General features: G+C 41.6%; 2 protein-coding genes across 2 annotated transcripts in view; both read right to left on the bottom strand.

Annotated features, from left to right (window-relative positions):
• Positions 1-8816, bottom strand: part of rin2 (Ras and Rab interactor 2) — a 28752-nt gene extending 19936 nt beyond the window's left edge. The window contains exons 1-2 of the mRNA XM_004065762.4: positions 8643-8816; positions 3365-3500 (exon numbers count right to left, since the gene is read on the bottom strand). Coding sequence (XP_004065810.2) covers positions 3365-3500; positions 8643-8668 — 162 coding nt within the window. The 5' untranslated portion in view covers positions 8669-8816. The remainder of the gene's footprint in view (positions 1-3364; positions 3501-8642) is intronic.
• A 165-nt stretch (positions 8817-8981) lies between these two features.
• slc24a3 (solute carrier family 24 member 3) overlaps positions 8982-21367 on the bottom strand; it is a 58850-nt gene continuing 46464 nt past the window's right edge. Inside the window, exons 7-17 of the mRNA XM_011493861.3 lie at positions 21128-21202; positions 20546-20571; positions 20409-20462; positions 20193-20326; positions 19137-19297; positions 18738-19002; positions 18487-18653; positions 17151-17265; positions 15557-15669; positions 15335-15400; positions 8982-12971 (exon numbers count right to left, since the gene is read on the bottom strand). Coding sequence (XP_011492163.1) covers positions 12819-12971; positions 15335-15400; positions 15557-15669; positions 17151-17265; positions 18487-18653; positions 18738-19002; positions 19137-19297; positions 20193-20326; positions 20409-20462; positions 20546-20571; positions 21128-21202 — 1329 coding nt within the window. The 3' untranslated portion in view covers positions 8982-12818. The remainder of the gene's footprint in view (positions 12972-15334; positions 15401-15556; positions 15670-17150; positions 17266-18486; positions 18654-18737; positions 19003-19136; positions 19298-20192; positions 20327-20408; positions 20463-20545; positions 20572-21127; positions 21203-21367) is intronic.

The raw sequence follows: 21367 nt of genomic DNA, 5'->3' as shown, positions 1-21367 counted from the left end.
ACAGCTGTGAAATGAATCAAATTGTACATTTGTTTACAATAAAACACTTTTAGGATCAATAAACTTGACTTAAAAAACTTTAAGGTTTTTTATTTGCTGAGTGGCAATGAAACCAGAAGAGACAAACTAGGGGAAATGGGCGGGGCTTAATAAGAACCAGCAGTTCACATGACAACATGAGAAACCTGTCTTCGCTCCTCTGCATCTCAGACTCCACCGGGTGCATTTAGCAACGGTTATAATAACCAAGACCACGAGAAAAAAAACTGTCAGCTGCTGTTTTTGTGCATCATCATCAGCTAAACCTTTACACATTAACCAGAAAATGACCACATCTGAGCACGGAAAAGCTCTGGTCCACATCCAGACCTGGACCCAGCTGGAAACCCTTCATGAACCAAAGTTGTAAAAATTATTTCCCAAAATTCCCTTTCAAACAAAAATCACATCTTAATTTCAGGTGTCTCAAAATCCAGGCCTTTTTTTGAAACTAACTTGTAACTTTATGGATAAAAAAGTATAAACATAGTGTGGAAAAAGCATTCCTGAGCTGTAAACTGAAGGTCAGCGAGCTGGGGAGTTGTGAAATGACTGGATCAGAGCCAGAAGACTTCCACGGGAAACGCTCATGTCCAGACACACCGAGAGCTTTTCTGCTCTGCCTCGTGGACCAACGTCCAGCTTTGTTACCACTCATTCTGAATCAGCCTTCATCATCATTAGAAACAGCCGCAGCGCAGGTTCTGAGCGTGTGCAGCAGAGAGCCACTCTCTGCAGGAAGCTGCTGTTAAAGTCATGCATGCAGTCAGGGGGAAACTATGTTTGGTTTTGACGGTTTTCACAGAGGTGGTGAGGATGGAAAAAGCAGCGAAGGAAATAAAAAGTGCACGTCTCTGTCTCTGGTTCAAAAATGCCTCGTCGTTTGCTTTAGAGTCGAACACGAATCCGTTCGGGTTTAAGAGCAGCCGAGCCTCCAGACCCTGCAGACAAACAGCTACAACTAAACTAAAAAGGTCAGAAATATTGAGGTTTTCCTTAAAAATCTGTCTTGTTATTCAGGTTCAGGAATAAAGCTCCATTAACACAATCATCCAAAAGAGGATTTTGTGAACTTTAGTAGTGTTTGTAATTCTTTGTAATCCCATTTCACAGATGCATCACAGATAAGACATTTGCAGATGGTTGCCTGGCCAAACTTCACGTTCTGCAACCACCTCTTGCAAACTTGAACTTTAACTTTTACTTAAGTTCTTTGTTTAAAAGCTCAAAGCAGAAACTAAAGAAAGTTTGATTTGTTTCTCAGCTACTTTCAGGTCTGAGTCTCATTTAACCACACAAACATCTTATAAAAGCAGGCGGTCCCATGCGGTGAAATGCGACTCACTCTTTTACAGACCATATGTAATCCATGTGAGGCAGGTCAGCATGAGTGGATGGAGGACCTTCAAGGGGATTTACAGCAAATCATGATGTTTGTGGATTATTCTGAGCCTAAGAGACTCTACTCCAGCCACACGCTTTCTGATAATCTGCTCTACTCGTTAAAAAAAGAAAAACTTGAACACAAAGTAAACAAAGTTTAAATGAATCCTGGAGTTTCTCCTCCAAAAAGGGTTGGGTCTTTCCGTCCCACACAAGGAAACGGACAGCTCAAAGCAGGGAAGTGGCGAGGCACGAGCAAAGATGAAAGGCTGAGAGGAAAGCACACACCACAGTTTGCCAATTCTCCAGGAATAGATCAAATAGAATCTGGAAAAAACAAACAGACAAGTGTTGCTGTTGAAAGAAAGGGATGAACGGCGGCGACAAAAGTGAAGTGAAAGCGACTTTAAGGAGAGAAGAAACAGAGAAAAGATGCAAAATGAAACGGAGACAAATTTCGACAGATGGAGAGAAAGTTTTCTGACTCAAGCTGTGAGGGTTTGAGCAGCTGCCACCTTTAGTGACATCACTGCTTCAATATCTGTGTTCTACAACAGTTTATTAATCCCAACAGGGCTTTGTGGAAACCTCTGCAGGAAAGTTTAGCATTTCAAACTAAAGCTGCATTAGTTTGACAAAACTAAAGAAATAAAAAATTGATGCGTTTTTTTTAATTGTATATTTTTGCAGAATATATTTTTACAATGCTCAATTGTTCTAGCTGCATTTGGAAATTTAAAAAAAAATGACGATGGTCCATAGCAACTATTCAATTTTTTTCACGTCTCAATCTGATAGATTTATCACAGTTTTCACATCTGAACTCCAAAGTAAATGTTCAACTTTTTCCTAGCAACCAATGAATATGCTGTCAGCTCTCACACTGGTTCCACAACAACATAAAATGACTATAGTACACATGAAAAAAAGAGACCTAGCACTATTTTATCTAAAGAGAAAAAAATATCTCTTGATGACTGAAAATTCTTTAGGAGCATAAAACCAAGCTTTAAATGGAGTGTAATAGTCCGTCCCTCACTGACTGAATCTGTTTTGGTTTAAATTAGATGTTTTTTCTAGATGAAAAAGAAATAATAGATGATTAAGAAATCCCACTCGACGATTCTTTTATTAACACATTAAAATGAGATGAAAATACGCCGTGGTGATGGCAACCAATCAGAGTAACTGTTGATCAAAAAGAGTTTTGCACGATGAGACTGCAAACCGCGGAGCGTGACTGTTCCTAACAAAGAAACCTAAAGAAACATTTGCAGGCAGCCATTCGGAATGAATGAAAACTTTATATATTATTGCACCTCAATTAAGTTCATCAATTGAACTTATTATGGTTCTGATACTTTCTGGTATTCATTTATGCGAAGATTCTTCACCAATTCATGTTTTTATTCTTTAACTAAATAAATGCTCGTTTTTTTCCAGGACCAGACTGTTCCTGTGTTTATTAAAAAACACTTTTTGTCAAATTAAGTCTTAGTGTTTCCCTTTGTACCTACAAAATAATATTTCCTATTTTTTTTACATTCATTTCAATGATAAACGTAAAAATCAGCAAATGTGATTTATCTTAACTGTAGATAAATAGGTTAATAATTGGGCAGCACTAGTAAATACGTTGTAAAACGTTATTTTCTAGATAAATTACCTCAATTTTCTTACTGCTGTAGTTTCCTACCAATGAAGGAATATTTAAGACCAGTTATTGGTGTAGCTGTAATAGTTTTGTCGATTTCATTAACTATAGACATCTTTTTAAGTACTTATTTGGCGCCGTAGCCATGGCAACATATTTTTGAACCACACCTAAAATGTGTGAAAGGGCTGCGGGTGCTTTCTTTTTTTTGAAGAAAATAAATAAAAAGTGCATCTCTAAAAACCAGTTCCTGAACGTGACTCCTGCTCCACCGCCTCCGTGCCTCACCTTGAAGAAGCTGCCGCTGCGGTTGCTGAGGCCGCAGGCGGCGTTTCTGGGTGGCGTCCAGGACGTCATGTCATCCTCCTGCATTCGGGACTCGGTGGCTCTCAGGTTGGGAGCTTCGTCTGTGGAGGTTGGAGCTCTGCGGGTCAAAAAACAGGCTTAAGCTACGGTGCAGGCGGAGGAAATTCCTGCTTCGGCCACAGTCTGTGATTTAGAGGTGCTGCTCGATGGAACGCTTTCATTCCATTCTGCCTCACCACTTCCACCTTCATTTTTCCTCCTCTTAGTTAGCCTTAGTTATTTCTGTCGTGCATCCCTTTCCCTGTACTCATAATTCATTTTCAGATATTTGAGAAGAAAACAAAAATCTTTGTGTTCGAAGAGACAGATGTTTTATTTTTATTTTTTTACAAGTTCCCCCTCCAAGGAGTTTGTTTCTCCTCGTCTCTCCTTTGCGCTCCTCCTCTCCAGGCTGAAACCATTAGAGCGGTCTCCTCCTTCCTGGCAGACGATCACAGTCCTGAAAAAGCTTTTGTCTTTCAGTTCACCATAAAGCTTTTATCTCACACGGACAGGAAGTCGACCCCCACCCGGCACCCAAAAAACTCAGCGCTGTTGTGGAACAGTCAACAAGCAAAAATCTCTGCTGATCTGCCCAAGATAAACGGCTCTACAGAGGATTCCTGTCCTCTTAGCTGTAAACGATTCACTTGTAGCCCACATTATTAATAACTGTGCTTGACCTAAATTCAGAAAAAGAAGAAGGAACCCAGAAAAAGTTTAAATTTCACATCTAAAACTCAAAGTTAAAAAAACAGACTTTTTCACAGTATATTTTTTACTTTGTTTTACCCAAACAGAAACACTCAAACCATTTAAAACCTTAAAAAAATAAATGCATATTTTGTCTTTCAGGTAAAATCTTTTTGCTGATGATGTGATCATTTATTTAAGAGCTAATATTTCCCCGGAACTGTGCAAAAACTGAATACCATTTTCAAAGAGCAGAAGTTTCAAAAGTTTCATTTCCACAAATAAAAACACCGTGAAGAATTTGACCATCAACTCTACTGGGTCTGTCCTGCTCGGGGGGTGGGGTTCTGCTTTCATGTTGGAAGATGTGAAACTGTTGGGTTTGCCAACAAAAACCATCAAAATGAGGCAAACTGAACACGTTTCCACATGAGCGATCCTATGGCCTGAGATGAGTCAGAGAGCATGCTGGGTATTGTAGAAAAAAATGGAACCTCCCACTTTTGTGGGTCCTCTTCACAGATGAAGAATAGTAGGGGGTTTTGACACCCTGCCATTCAAACTGCTTTCACCTTAGTAAGACAAGACCTGTAACTGTTACGTGTGATGAGTGCATGTCTACAAAACCAGTGTGTAACAGGGTTAGCGGATAACCAACAGTAAAGTTATGCGTTTGCTATTTCCCCGTAGAATTACAATAATCTTTTTCCAATTCTATTGACAGTCTCTAAAACAACAAAAGCAGCCGTCAACCTCCATCCATCCAAGTCCTTCCTGCTGAAATCAGCTTAAAGTTAGAAACGGAACACAAATACAAGATGTGGAAAATCAAATTCTGGACCAAGTTTAACATCCATATGAGTAGCTAACAAGAACCCATAATAAACCGATTATCAGTAAATCATCAATTGTGTTCCTGTGCGTCTCATATTGTGAAAGACTTTGTGGATATCAGTCATCACTAGTAAACATCAGTGAACTTGTAACCCTCGCTGTGTCAGTACTCCCTAAAGATGACAGTGTGTAGTACAGAGCTATCTACTGTCCTGGATCTGACTAACATTCAGACATGTGTTCACTACTTTTCCTTTTTTTAATATAAGTATTAGAGTTAGCATGCCATAGCTAAGTCAGACCTCTCTAAATGTTAAGGTGCAAGAAAACACTAAAGATAAACAGGAATCTAGGCTAGTTTTGAGCATAGTAAGAATTAGCATGCTAATGCTAATGTAGCCTACTTAGCATTTGTTACCATCAAATAGATTTACTTTAATTTTTAATAGTCTAGTAATACAAATTTATTGAAATTAGAATGCTAAACTTTGCATTAGGAATTGTTTTATACATGTAAAGAAAATCGGAAGAAAAAAAAGAAAAGAAAAACAAAGAATCTAGATCTGTTTATTTCCGTTTAAATGAATATCATATGCTGAAAATTAGCATGCTAATGCTAATGTAGCACCCGTTGTCAACATCTCAAATCTACAGTAAGCTAAATTATCAGCCGGTACTTCTGTAAAGTTAAAATGCTAAACTTTCCATTAAGACCTGACAAATAGGGAAAGAAAAAAAATATTGAAGAGGAAAAACAAAATAATCTACATCTGTTTATTTCATTTCAAGGCAATAAAAAGTGTTAATGTTGATATATATTAGTCAGTGTGCATTGAAGGCTAACACACATGGTTATCCCATGTAAAGTTTGAGAGTTAAAATAAGTTTAGGCTAATTGGCTAGCATTATAGCTATGTTGTAATGACCTCGATAAGTAGTGAGCCTAGTTTGTTCTAATGACATATTTATTGTTATCTTCTGTTATTAAACACAAACTTTCAGTAGACACACTTGTGCTTGTGTGTGTTTGTGTGTGTAGCTTTAGGGGTAACAAGTGTGGTCTTTGGAAAACATGCGACTGGTGCTTATTTAAACTGTCAAAACAACATGAATTGCAGCTTTGTGCATTCTTGGAGAGGCTCTGCGCCGTCGAGGGAGGGGGCCGCAGGCAGCGGCACAACCCTGCTTGCAGACAGGACGCCTGCATGGCGGTCATGTTTTCACCCCGAGGCTGCCTGTATGATGCGGCGAGTGTGAGCGTCCGCAGGAAACAGCCAGATTCAGACAAAGAGACCAGAAAACTACAGTTCCTCAGATCCAGGTGAAGCCGCCAAGTTTGTGGCTGCAGAGAAGAATTTGGGTCAGAGGTTGTTGAGCTCGGCTGCACACATCCACCAATGCTGTTTGGTAAAATAGGAAAGACTTTAAGGATTCTAGGAGTTACGTCTGTTTGCGTTGTTTGGCTTTTTTCTGTGAGGTGACCTCTAATTTTAACTTTAACAGCAAACTCTCAAATAAACATCACAGTCTGTGTTTAAGAAAAGCCACTAAACGAAATGACAGAAACTGTGTGAGACTCCACCCTGACATAAACATCCACGGTGAAGGTCAGAAACATAACCAGACGGTTTTCTGGCTGGTTCCCTTTAAATGGAGGGAAGAAAACAGCCCACCGGTCTGAGGAAGCGAGAGGTGACGTCTATTCAGGTTTAGATGGACGATACGATGAAAATATCTGCTGTGGGATGGGAGACAAAAACGACCTAAATATGTCCGTATTCCTTTAAAAACCTGTATACCATAAGCTTTAAAGGACTTTTGAGTAGTGAAAAAAGCGATGATGTTGACGTTAGGGCCGTGAGGACTCAGTGAGCATGTGCGAACAGCTCAGGACTTTTACTGTTTCGCCTCAGAAACAGGAGAACGTGTAAACATGGCGTGTTTGAGGGTCAACGGGGGTTTGTGGATTACTTTGACCAAATTCCAGACATCAGTGTGAAAACTGGTGCTGGCTTTGCTGACTTTGCACTAAGGAGCGAGTGTCCTCTGTGAAAAGAAACTCGACACTCAAACTGTCAAACTGTGAGAGAAGAGCCTGAAGTCCAGAAGGGGCTGAACGGACGAGCCTTAGTCTGGAGAAACTGGACTGAGAGATGTCAGTTTTCACAAACCCCAGAATGATTTCTGTTCCTTCTAGCAGCTGCAATGAAGAACAATACAAGCATCAAAGCCGCAATCGCGTTCTGATGAATTTCACCACTTTCCTGTTGATTTCAATGCCGTCCTGCTTCCCCCCCCCCCCCCCCCCCACTTCACAAGGACTGACCCAAAAGGTTCTGGTAAAGCTAATCTTCTAAACAGGTTCTGGAGAGGCATGATCCGTTTTAACAAACATCAGCCAAATACTGACACCATAGAAACATGGACTTCAAACCACACATCCTTAATAGTTACAAACATTTGCGTTTAGTCATGGAGGCCGGAAAAGGGGGGCGTGGCTTATACAAATGAAAGTGATAGGTTTTGGGTTTGAGCCTGGTTCTGGCTCTATTCTAGGGTGTGGCGTTGAAACGCTAGACAGGTTGATTTAGGACGAAGAAGAGGGAGTGGCTTCTTCTGGGTCAAAACTTCTCACTTCCTGGTTGAAGCCAATTTAAAAGATTGGAGCCAGGTCAGTTCACCATTTATCCACTAGAGACCTTTTTACACAAACAGGTCAATCTATTCGCTCTGTCATAAATTATTCTGAATTTATCACGAGAAGGGTCAGACTTAAAGAGCGGTTCCAAAAATGCTTCACATTCCATCAGACAGATGGAGGTGGAGCCACGTCTGAAGGTTCTCAGACATCCAGGCCGCCCAGGATTCTATTCATGTTGGACAATAAAGGTATATCCTGAAGACTTTAACAAAATTTAACAAAAAGTTCAATTAATTAGTGATTGACAGTCTTTCAGCAGCATTAACTTCTACCAAACGTTTCTTGTGGTAGAAATTCAGACCTAAACAACGACCGGAAACTGACTTAAAAACAACCCAGTATCAAGAATTTGCTGTTTATAACAAAACTTAAAAAATGACAAAATTCGGCCTGTAAATAACAACAAAGGGTGTTTAAAATGATAAGCCACTTTGTTTTGGAGCTTTACCTTTGTTTTTTTTCAACTGTCAGCAGACAGTAAAAAAATAAAATAGCTGAAATGACAATTCAGACGCTTCAGTTTCCCTTCATACCCCCAACTTTACAATACGAACATGAACAAACCTTTTTTTCCATTTAATCTGTAATCAGTAAACAAATTCTTAAAAAATTCTCTGAACCCAAAGGAACAAGGAGAACAACAAAAACAAAGCATGAAAGGAGGTGGAGCCACGCATACGCCCCGCCCCCTAAAACCAGCTGCTGTGAAGAAACTTTTAGGGGGGAAAAAAACTGTTGATTTGTGTTTTCCTGACACATTTTTGACCAAAACAGGATCATGGAAATATGATAAACATAGACCACGAATAACAGGGGTTTTCCCCCTCTTTTATTTTGAAAGTCCCTGTAAACAAAGTGGTAAACAGATGTTTGTAAAGTGGGTTAAACGGATCATTCCTGCTGGAACCGCAGCAGAAACTGAGAAACGGATCATGAAGAAACAACTAAGAGGTTTCGGTCCGGGAGGGAGACACGGGAAAAAAGTCGGCTCACCTGGCGGTGTCCGTGTTTCGCTCCATGCCGCAGTATTTTCACGGCTCGGCTCGGTTCGGCGCCAACAAGGAGCCTCTGGGAGCCCCGCGGTCCGGCACTTACATGGCTCCCTGCCGGACAAAGACACTGGGGTCGGCCGACGGGACCGGGAGGTTCGGGAGCATCAGGAGGAGGGGCGTAATATGACGCCGCACTCTGATTGGCCGAGGAGAAGTTTTCACTTTAAAAGTTTATCTTTTTTTTATGACTTTATGGCCCTTTTTATTTTATTTTACTATAAATGTTTGACTACAAGGTGCAAAACAAACGAGGGGAAAAAAATTAGCCAATAACAGTAGTAAAAAATGAACATAAAACTTTATTTACAGCTGCTATTTTACATTTGAGAATAACAACCAATCGGTTCTTTTTTTAAGTGTAGGCTTTCACTACAAACAATAAATAAATAAATAAGGCCAAGAAGAAAATGCTTTAAACATTGGTAACGTGACAGTTAACAGGGGTGAACATAAACCTTTTGAGGCCAGGGGGGACTCAGGGGTGTCCCCTCCCCTTATAACACACATATTTCTGCTGATCTGCTTAGAAGTAACACAGCAAGTTCATGGATTCATCCAGATGCTCCTCTCTTGTAAAATAAGGGCAGTCGTGCTTGGTTTCTAATGTCATTTAAACCTAGCAGTGGATGCAGTTTATTTTCATAGAGACAGAAACAGTGCAGGCAAAACTTCGTTGGCCTAGCAGTAGCGTGTCAACTCTGAGACTGTAAGGTTGTGGGTTCAAATCCATAGTCAAATCCTACCAAGAGTAAAAATGGGGAGAAAATGCCTTCCTGCTTGAGAGTTTAAAGCCACCACATGATTCTCTAGAGGTTGGGTCAAAAGCAGAGAAAATAAAACAGGAGTTTAACATTTTTGGGAGAAAAAAATCACCTAAAACATTAAAAAATAAATGTAGATAAAGTAGTTTAAACAAAAATATTTTAAGACTCATCATGTACCATTTTTAGTTCATTTTTTATGCTAATAAATGATAAATTAATTAAATGTAATCAAGAATTTATATGCGTCTTCCTTTATATTTTAAGAAACAATTATTTCTATTGGAATAATTTAAAAATAAAGAAACTGTCTAAAATGGGATTTCATTTACATGCTGAACTGAAACGGCAAAAAAGCAGAAATGAACTGGCAAAAACTTTCAGTTCCAAGAAATGGAGGTATTTTTATTTACTTTTTTATTGACGTCAGAGTTCTGTGATCACTAAAACCAGGACTTTTGACAGACTGTAGCTCTGCGATTTTTAGAAGCAAACAAAACTTCCTCCACATTCTAAGTGGGATTATGAAACCACTGGACTAGAATCTGGTAGCCTTTGAAAACTTTTGTACTGAATCATATCAGTGTTTTTTAGAGAGAAGAAAAAAACAACAAAGTTAGAAGAGCTGTAAGCATTTAGCAGACACTAAATCCTCAGGAAAAAAAACCCAGTAGTGTTCATAGATGTTTCAAACTTCTCCAAAACCAAACTTGGATCATGATTTAATCAAAATCAAGAGACAAAGATAGAAAGCCGTGGTCTACCAGAGGATCAGCTGCTAAACAGCAAAGCAGTGATGACGTAGCTAACATGACTCATTACGCTAGGCTAGCATTTTTATGCTAACATCCAGAGGAAGAATCTTAAAAAGTTTGTTTTGAGTTTTACTAATTTGTAGCTTTATTAGAATCTTGTCAATCATAGGAAAACACATTTTCGATGTCTTAATGCTAACAGAGTAAAAAGGGAATCAGGTGGATTCAAGCAGAGAGGATTCACGTGTTAGCATCTTTGCGCAAACGTCTAGCACAGAAAGAAAAGGAAATAAATAATAATTTAAGTCATCAACCCTGGAGAGCCCAGGGACAACTATCTTTTAGGGTTATAAAGTGAATTTGTCTTGTTTTTTTGTTCATTTTTGGTAGCAGCAATAAACAGCAGCCAAGAAAGATTTAAAGAAAAAGCAGTGGCCAAATTTAATCCTGTGGGTTCTGTAGGGTGAAGGGCATTTATTATGTCTTTTAGTCAGCATCACATCATATAACCCCGTAGCGTTACCATAGAAACACAAATCACCCAAAATCAAGCATTTTACATTCATTGACATGTAAATCACCGTTTACATGCTAAAGAAATAACTGCTGATCAAATATTTGACATTGCTGCAAAGTTATGCAGATTCTAGCTTATTTTTAACTACATTTTTCTCTCCTCTTGTTTAACTTTAGTCTATTTTTAGAGATTGTTTAGCTGCTTTGAGGACATCTATGGACAATAAAGCGTTCAGGTGAAATCAGACCTGTCAGATCTCTGAAGCCGGTACAGATGCTAATCGCATGACCAATCAGGTTTGGTGTAACACTTATGTCTGTTTTTCCTGATTTCATACAGTGTCGTACAAAATAAACAACATTTTGAATCAAAGTGTGCCTTAAAATTTCATTGGAGGGTGATATTCTGTCTGTTTTAAAGCAACATTTAATTACCTTTTATTCTAAAATGGGCTTTAATTCGATTTTCTGAAGCTATCAATAGCGTATTATGGTATCACGAAGTGATTTTATTACAACATTTGGGATTTGTGAATCACTTTTAAAGAAGATATATATACGTTTGAAGCTTAAATTCTTTTTTTCACACATCAGAAGACGTAATGAAGAAATCTAGACGCTCCAGGACTCGTACTCACAACAGGACTCGTGCCATTTGAGAAGAACAAGCTGAAAGCTGCAGATCTGTTTATTGCAAGAAGACAACCAGACATTTTTTTCTGGCTCCACCTCTGAGGTCCTGGTTTACAAAAGCTTAACAAACGGTTCAAAGACATGAGCATCAAATGACAACATTAGCAGAAAATGAGCTGCTGCAGGACTACAGTCTACTGATTTCTGCGCACATGAACTTGTAGCCACGTTCCTGACGACTACTGCTGATATGTACAGCGTCATCGGGGTGGTTAGTGCCTCCCTGGTCCTGGAAATGCCCTAAAATTACACACTAAATAATGACATAGGCATGCAAACCTGAACAAAACTGAATGCCAGCTCCGTGCCGCCCTCTTGTGGCTGCAAGGAAGGGGGGCATCGGAAGCTTTTTAGTAATCATGCTGAGGCTGAGCAGCGTCAAAGTTTCTAGTTCGTCACTCAGCAACACATTTCCTCTCTGTGTTTAAACTTAACTGTACAAAACCTATAAATTATAAAACTCTATTGTAACATATAAGCAACATCAAGTCCGTTTTCAGCTCTTACATTAGAGAATAACAGGTACAGTACGCCGCCGAGACCCGAGCGGGCGCACGCTGCAAACCGACACGATCTTTGAATAAACTCATTCATAAATAAATCACCACCGTGTCTCCGTGGTTACAGCGCCACCCTCAGCTCTCAGATTGTCCCTCAAACTCGAACCTTCTAAACATCTAATCTAAAAATACTTTTGGCTTTAAGGAGACCTAACGTCTATGTCTAACAGGCAGCTTTAGCATCAGTAGTAACACGTCGGAGGACCTGCAGACAAACAATCGAAGAACTACGTCTGAGATTCATAAAGTGACGGTGCTGAGTGTGGCTTCCTCTGGCTGCGGGCTCTTTAACGGAGCCCTCATCTGCTCCACCGTGGAAGAAAGACAGACTTCCAGAGGTTTTAAATATGCATCTCGGGTCTGTCAGTGCAAAGCGGTGGCTGAGGCTGCAGCATGCAACGCCAGCTGGAACTGGAGGCTCTGTAAAGTGGATCCGGTTCTGCATAAGACCAGCCCCCCATGTGTCAGTGAGTGTTGGTAACTATAGAATCCTCAAATATATACAGAGACAAAGCTGTTTGTTTGCTTAAAAATACCTTAAATGTGTGCTTATATCCAAATGGGTACAAATAGTAACAAACAGCTAAAAATGGCTGATTTCTCTTCTCCCCTCTGTAGCAGCTGCATCACCGACGTCCGACGGTGTTCACCCGGTTTCCAGGCAACCGTTCGGTTCTTCCTCTCAGCGCCTCCTCTGTTTCGCACCAAAAGATAAAACCATACTGGAACCCAGTTCTCTAAAGAAAGAAAAAGTCTAGCCTTGTCCTCAAAGGCGCCGAGAAACCGAGAACGAGGTGAGCTTTCCTCTGTGAGCCGGAAAAGCGGGGCGGGGTCAGTGGATGTCTCGGCACATGGGGAGGTTGACGAAGATGAAGACGTTGAACTCGATCAGTATGGAGATGCACAGAAAGACGGCATACATGACCAGGCAGACCAGGCCTAGCCGCCAGTCCAGTGTCCACTTGTTCAGATGGACTCCAAGGACCTGCAGGAAGGAGAAGACATCAGGGAAACCGCAACCATGACACACCTGAGGCCCAGAACAGGTCCGACGCTGTTTGTGTCTTCAGGTTGATTCCACACCGCCATGTTTTCATCCACGTGATCTACGCTGAACCACTCAAAGTTAAAACTGAGCTTCATGTATTTACTGGGGTTGACCCGTCCAGTACTGGGGGTTTCTGGGTTGACCGGGCCCCTGGAGGGTCGTAAACAGGAGAGGCAGGTGTGTCTTTATGCCACGTTCACACCGCCCTCAGCAACGTGGGTTCAAGCCACTACTTCCAATGAAAAGTCAATGTATACGCCTGCATGCGCACATATCGGGTTTCTGCCTTCAGAACTCTCACATTCAAGCACAGCTACGCAAGTTTTAAGTCCGTTTTTGGGTTCTATGTTCAAAATGTGCAACCATTGAACGCGTGTTGAAAGTTCAACCAGTTGAACTTTGACCAGTCAGGGACTTGGATTTGGTAGAGACGTACGTGAAGCGTCCTTTTTGATTTATTCAACCATTTGAAAAAATGACCAAGGATGAGAAAAATTATCTAAAAAAAAAAAATTTTTTTTATAGCCAGCCGTAAATATATGACACCAAGTCTTTCAAGTATTTGTAAAGATAGTGTAAGTTACACACACTTTTGAAAATCGGGTGACGCTGTTATATGAAGCCTTGTTTCCACTGATCGGAACGGCACGGTCTGGTACGGAACGGAAGATTGGTTAAGCTACTGTCATCACACGATGAAACCCGTTGATTGGCGGCAGGTCATTACGACCAAAGAAAGCGTCAAATGAGCGGCAGCGTATTCCTCTTTGCCGCCCGCCATCTTCTCTCAAACAACAATAAATGCTTTTGCAAATACAAAGAACCAAAAGCCAAGCAGGAAAAAAGGCCTGCTGGATGGCCTCCATTGTTGTTAGCTTGTCTTTTGCTGTCGTCACCCTACTGTGACGCAAAGCTACACAATCGGTCTACCCCTCGTTTGCGTGGACCATTCTAAACCGGGCCGGACCGCTTAGTGGAAACGAGGCCTTACAGTCCACTTCAGTCATTGGTGAGGTGCACCTGCTGGCCCCTAACTGACGGCGCGTGAATGCCGTACACACAAACCAGACTTTGGTTGTGTCATTTCCTAATTTCTAACAGTCAGGCTGTATGCAATGAGTGCACAACAGCCGTGCACTTATCAGGCGAACAGCACTAATGTGTTCCTTGCACAGTGTGCAGCGTTTGTCTGTTTTTCTGGAAAAATGGAAGATCCATATGACGTGCCTGCGTCTTCACCGTGACGTGTTGTCTAAGCCTTCGCTATGACCTTGCTAGAGAGAAATGTTGGTGAACATTTTTGTCCTACGGGCTCAGAGTGGTCTGCAATCTTTAAACTTTACCCATTTTCACCTCCAGACAGCTCGTATCCACCCCTAAGGGCAGTTGTGACCAAGGCATTAATTGCTGCCACATTAACTATTTGGGCGTGGCAACTTGACAATAAGTTGCTCCTAAAACCCTGAAACTTTTAAATAAATGGAGAATCACAACACATCTTTATCTGCTTCAGAGCGCACAATTTATCTGCTAGGGACAGTAATAGACTGAACAAACTGATCCGAAGAGCTGGCTCTGTAATTGGTTGTAAAATGGACACATTTGAATCTGTGATGGAGAGGAGGACTTTAAATAAGCTGGTATCCATCATGGATAATCCTGAGCATCCTCTCCATCCTGTACTGGATGGTCAGCGGAGCTCCTTCTCCAACAGGCTAAGGCAGCTTCGCTGTCACACAAACCACTTCAGGAGATCTTTCATACCTCACTCCATTGGACTCTATAACTTGTCATCCATGTGCAATAGATAAAGTCATTTATGGTCCGTCTATTTTTTCTCTCCTGATGTGGCAGGCAATACGACTGTTCTAATTCACTGATGTTCTTTCCGATTGATTGTTCTGGTTCTCTGTTGTCATCTATTGAGTGTATGTTTGTATTTTGAGCCTAACGCCGACGCTGCAACAACTGAATTTCCCAAGCTGGGATCAATAAAGTATCTTTATCTTATCTTTATCTTATCTGCTTGCATCAGGATTCCTGAGCATTAGCTGTGAGGACAGAGGACACTCGTTTGATGTTTTTCCTGCTTTTTCTTGGTGCAGCATCTAAAAATAATCTCAGATTGAGTTTCCTAAAAAACTCTAAATCCCTCACAAAGTTATTTAAATATGTCAGGCTATTAAAGGTGGGTCCACAAAGTAATGAATTGGGGGATACACTAAGTACAAACATCCATAGGTGTAAAGAATGTGACTGGATAAGGTCAAAAAAACCCGTCCATCCCATCCAGGACTTACTGTGAAGAAGACTGAGGCCAGTAGGAGTCCGACGGAGAAGACGAGTCCTCTGCTGTTCAGGTGGATCTGAGGAGAAATACACACAGTTTGTAGTTTTGCCTTACACTATCTATCTATCTATCTATCTATCTATCTATCTATCTATCTATCTATCTATCTATCTATCTATCTATCTATCTATCTATCTATCTATCTGTATCTACTATCACTATCTACGCTCACCACAGAGCCGTAGTCGATGCAGAGAGTCTGGAGCGCCCAAGGCAAGCCCAGGCCCACCAGGATGTCGAACACATTACTGCCGATGGAGTTGGAGATGGCCATGTCTCCCATACCTGAGGCGGGAAGGGCAAGAATATCAGGAGGAGGAGACAAGGAGACAAGGTGATGGACGGGCTGACAGATTAGATGATCTAAATGTGATCCCGGTCCGGGGGCCAAATACAATCATTTTTTGCATGTCATGAAATAAAAGCAGAGAATAAAGAATATAGTTTAGGTTATTTATTTGTATTTGGTACTTTTTAAGGTAACACACATTAGCGACAATAAAAAGTTAGTAACGTTTTTCTATTAATCTCTCTCGATCTCCCACTCTTGGCATTTAACGCCGAACTTTTGTAGCTAGCCAATGTGGCGCTGTCCTGTGCTGCCGAGGGCATCATGAGGGTGGCTTGCTGCGACAGAAGATTACATTGGAACTACCAAGAATTTGTCTTTTGCGCCTAACCTTTGTGTTTGGATAAAACTGCGTGTTTAGTCTCGTAGTGGCGGCGTATTTTGCACTCTAGAGTACAGCCGCGGACTGCTGACAAAAAAGACAAACAGCCTGAGAAGAGATTTCTTGAAAAAAAAAAGAATCCTCCTCCCATATTGGTTTAAAGTGCCTCTTATCCGTTTGCTACTGCCGTTGTCGCTCCATGAATGAATGGGAAAGAATAAAGGGTTTTAACTAAACACTCCGCGGCCTCTACAGGGACGACTTGGTGGGCCAAAAAACAACCTTTGGTGGGCCAAATTTGGCCCGTGGGCCCTACTTTGGGCACCCATGGTCTAGAGGAAGACTATGGATGCAGTGAACAAAGTCATGAAGGTAGCTGGTGTTGGAGTAGAGGATGCAGATGACGGGGTCAGATGGAGGAAGCTGATTCGCTGTGGCGACCCCTGAAGGGAAAAGGAAAAGAAGACAACGACCGAGAGGGTTTCTGCTTTACAGAGTTCCCCAAATATTCACAGTGGTTAGGGGACCAGAGACACCCGCGAATACGGAGAACCACCCCACACCGCCGCGGCCGAGCAATGTCCGTCACCGATCCTTACTCATCAAAGACACTTCTGAAACATTTCTGATGCTTTGTAAAACAGGATCACGTGCTTCTTTCATCAGTTAAGTGTGAGAGGTCATCTTCATCCATATTAAACAACTGCTGCAGATGATAATTATTCTCCATAATTATCTTCTTCAGTGTTTCAGGATATTTATCCGGCCGTTTGAGAGTCTGCTGATTTTCTCCGTATAGGGGCACAAACTTTGGCTACAGCGATTCAGAACCGGTGGGAATAGCTGTAAAATAATCCTTAGCAGGGGTCAAGGAAGCCAACAGGCCGGCATACTCTTCCTCTCTGCCCCCCTCCTCCCCCCGCAGCACCTCCTTCGGACACAAAAGTCTCATACATGATTATAAATTGGCTCAAGACGCTTGTATGAGAGCTTTAGTGATGAACCGGAGGAGTTTCGTGACTGAAAAAAAAAAAATCTCCAAACATTGAAATGCTAATAAACACTTCAGTTTCCTCCACAAAGCCTCCTGCGAACCTTGTCGTGCCACGATGACGCTGGCCATGCAGTCTGGAACACTAGTGCCCGCCGCCAGGAAGGTGATGCCCATGATGACATCAGGGAGGCCGAGGGTGAAGCCGATCACAGTCACCTGAGAACACCAGAGTCATGTGATTAAACATTTGAGAGCAGTTTTCCATGAATTTCAATGATGACAGAAAGGAAGGTTTTATTGTAAAAGCAGCAGAAAAGATGGAGTTTCTAATGAATTTTAATGGACAATACATTAAATGTAGTGTCACTAGATGCAGTTGAATCGTACTGTTCAGTACAAATCACACATCGATGGTGTCGCATGTGACAAGCGTTTTTGGACACAGAGTAACTCTTCAACCATTCAGACAATGACTGTCATTCCAGCTGATTCTCACGTGAAGAAAAGCAGCTTTTCATAGCGGCTTTTTACCATTAACGTAACATCACAAAGCCACTGAATCAGCTGATTTATTTCACTGCTATAAAGTGTTGCATGAGGCTGTTTTTCTCCACTTCAGAATCCGCTGGAATTATTTGAATTGCGTAAACGATTGAAGAGTTAGGATAGAAAAAAGAAGGTCAACACTGGAGATACGGGTCATCTGAATGGTCCCAACATAAACACCATTAACTACAGAACTTCTGTTTGCTTTTCGGTCGGTCACCAGAAAAGGGGCACGAGAAAAACGGGTGACTTTCAAAATAAAACAACGGAAAGTGTTGGCTCATGAATCAAGAGCTTTGCTGCCAAAACATTGGTATAGATTTGGATTCTGTGCTGCCCCTGGTGGGACCTGAAGAAAAATAGAAAGTATTGTTGCATGAACCACTGTTAGAGACACCTTGGTGTGGTCGATGAAGCACACTGATTGTTTATATGAACTGAACAGTTACCCCTCCCCCCTCTCATTCCAAAGATGAAGTGGCCATTGGGTCAAGACGCCAAAATCCCATTGACTTCTATGGAGAAATGAACAGCTGTTCCTCAGTCATTCTATTAGTCAGAACCAACCATTCTTGCTCTGTTTCCTTTCTTTTAAACATTTTCTTGATATTTCAATTTTTTTCGTGATTTTCTGTTGTGCAAATTATTGAAGTTAGAAACCAGCCAATCAGGTGCCGCAATAAAAATATGTGGTCTCACGTCAAATGTTTGATTGACAGATTCTCCTGCGTCTGTTATCCAGTGTTAGGGGTGTGGACCAAAAACACCTGATTGACAAGTGTTTGCCTTAGAAACGTTCACGCCAGCTACCTTGGACCAATCATTCAGTCTGCGGGTGGCATCACACTCACTCAGTCCAGTTCTTATATACGGTCAATGACGTCGACCTACCATCCAGACCATGATGTAGGAGAGGCCGGCGATCCAGATGGTGGCAGTGAAGAAGGACACCATGAACCACCGCTCCCACCGGCGCTTGCCACAGTTGGGCACGGTGAAGAAGAGAAGCAGGGACAGCGGCCACATGAACAGCCACTTGAGTTTGTTACAGACTCCCGCTGGACGAAGGCAGAAAGCACAGTATGAACCACAGAGCCGATGACGGAGCCACACCTTTTCATCCGTTGAGGTCCCATCCCAACCTGGAACTTTGAAGGGAACCAGAGGACCGTCGCTCTCATCTTCCCCTTCTCCTTCTTCATCGTTCTCGTTGTTGTCGTTGTCATCGTTCTCCGTCTCGTTGCCCGACTCCAGCCGCTGCAGTCTGCACTTCCCGTTCAGACCCTGCTCTACCAAACCCAGCCCATTTTCTAAGCCCCGCCTCCCCTGGGTCCTGGCAGCAGAGTCTGAGTCGCCGTTAGTGATGTGGTTAACTCGAGTCTCTGTGGTGTTGATCAGTCTTTGTCTCTGAATGATCAAAAATTAACACTTTTTGTCTCGTCAAAGGTGAAACTAAAGAAATATTTTAGGCAAGAAAAAGCCAAATGTGTTTCCTTTTCATCTGAACGGTGCTGCCAAGCTGTGGTCATGTAGGAGCCTACCTCATTGATAAGCATGCGGGAGGCCATGGTGAGGCGGGTTCTTGGGGAAAAGTGGCTGGTGATCATGATCCTCATGCCAGCCTCAGAGAAGGACAGCTGGTGGGGGTAGGCTGACAGCAGCTCATCCACCATCAGCACAGACGGCTGACAGTGGAAGTTCACTGCAAAGAGACGAGCACCAGATCCACCATGAGTCATCCCATCAGCGTCTAACATCGATGAACGAAGATGACCGTACCAATCAAGAGATCCACCAATCAACGCATCCATCTACTCACAGATCAATACATCCCTCCACTGATACACCAATCAGCCATCCACCCACTCACCCATTAAATCATACATCCACCTACTAACCCGTTAATTCGCCCGCTCGTCCGATAACTCACCCACCCATTTCATTATTACTATCCATCAACCGACCCATCCAATCATCCATTCCTTCATCCATTTACTCAACCACCCATTCGACCAACTGTCCAAATTACTCAACTATCCACCCAATGAATCTAATGGGTTATCTACAAGTCCATCCATTTATCTATCAACCAATAATAACCCAGAATAATCCGCTTGTCTGATCAAAATTATTTCAGATCATCCAACTGTCTTTTCATTCATTCATTCATTCATTCATCATACAATCTGATCTAAAGGTCGGTCCACCTCATTGATCAGTCTTTCTTAGAAGATCCCAGTTTTGACCAAAACAATAATCCGCTTTATTTGTCCGATCACTCATCCACGCTTCAAACCAAATATCCAAAAATCCTACCGATCCTTTAAACCACTTCAGGTGCAGCCGCTGCTTTATCCCTTTACAGCGGTGAAAGCTCATAGATCCCGTATAGAAATAACAGTTTTATTTTTTTGACTCAGAAATCATGATGAAATTCTGAAAGACAACCTTTTAAATAAAAAAAGATGTTCAAAGAGTGAAATGTAAAATGTATATCCCTTTAATACCTCACAGTTTGGGTAAAGCCAAGTCTCTAAAAAAAGGAGATGGATTAGACAGACTGACAGAAGGTCCCAGGTGAGTCTGCAAATAAGCACCTTTCTTCAGCAGGACTGCAGTGGCGTCACATGACACGTTGTCCTCCAGGTCAGTGCTTCCCGTCAGTCCGTTAGCCAGATTCATGGAGTTCCTCTTTCGACGGTCGAAGTAGCGATGAGCTCTGCCGTTGAACCTGACAACAACCATCAGTCAGTTGGCTGCATTTAAACTGCAGCTGGCGTGTTCACCACCAGCCTTCATGGCGGTCCACTCACTTCATGATGAGGATGTAGACGGCATACATGAGGACCAAGACCAGAGATTCCCACCTGAACACGTACAGAAACCTTTGACCGTCAGGTATTCAGAAATATAGCGACTGCATGGATGGTCTGTGTGCATCAATACTCACCAGCACACATTCTCATCGTAGATGAACTAGAAAAACAACAGAAGACAAAGTGAGACAATGAAGGCGGCAATGTCTACAATCTGAGGTTCTCTAACGTGGAATAAAAGCAAAACTGAAATAGTTAAAAGCTCAAAGTTGATTCTAACTTTGCTTTAAAAGGATTATAAAATCAATACTTTTACAAATAGCGAATTAAACTTCCTAAAACTCACAATTTTTAGCTTTTTTTAATTAAGTTTATAAATTGCTTCTGTTGACTTTATCATTAACAAACATATTTTCTAAAGCTGATAAGCATCTAACATTTTGATGTTTTCTACAACATTTATTTTTTTTAATGATCTTTTTAAGTTTGTGAAGCTCTAAAGTTTATAGCCGTCTTCTTTTCTCATTGATGACCTTCATTCAGATAGTAAATTGCTTTATTTTCTTCATAATTTATCACCTCAAAATTGTTATTCTATCATTTTTCATAAGTTGTTCGTAATGCTTCCTTTTCTCCGGCTGTTTAACTTGCATTTTAGCGTAACGGCAGCATTTGTTTTTGCACGTTACACCAACGTGCTCGGCGTAAACTCTTACCGCGATGAGAGCCGTGATGGAAAATGTGTAATAGGTGGAATCTCGCAGCAGAGCCCAGTGAGACAACTTCACCGCCTGAAACAAAGGACAAAAAAACAACCACCGCCATGAAGCAGCATCAGCTGTCAGCAGTTCACATAAACACAAACACTTTCATTTATTCATAAAACAAAACTTTGTGAAGTTTTAGGATAAAAGATGACGCACCTTGATGGAATTACAGTAACAGAATAGTTTAAG

The sequence above is a fragment of the Oryzias latipes genome, chromosome 1, assembly GCF_002234675.1.
Source record: "Oryzias latipes chromosome 1, ASM223467v1".
Classification (NCBI taxonomy): Eukaryota; Metazoa; Chordata; class Actinopteri; order Beloniformes; family Adrianichthyidae; genus Oryzias; species Oryzias latipes.
Note: the sequence above shows the minus strand (reverse complement) of the source record. Positions and strands in the feature narration are given on the sequence as shown.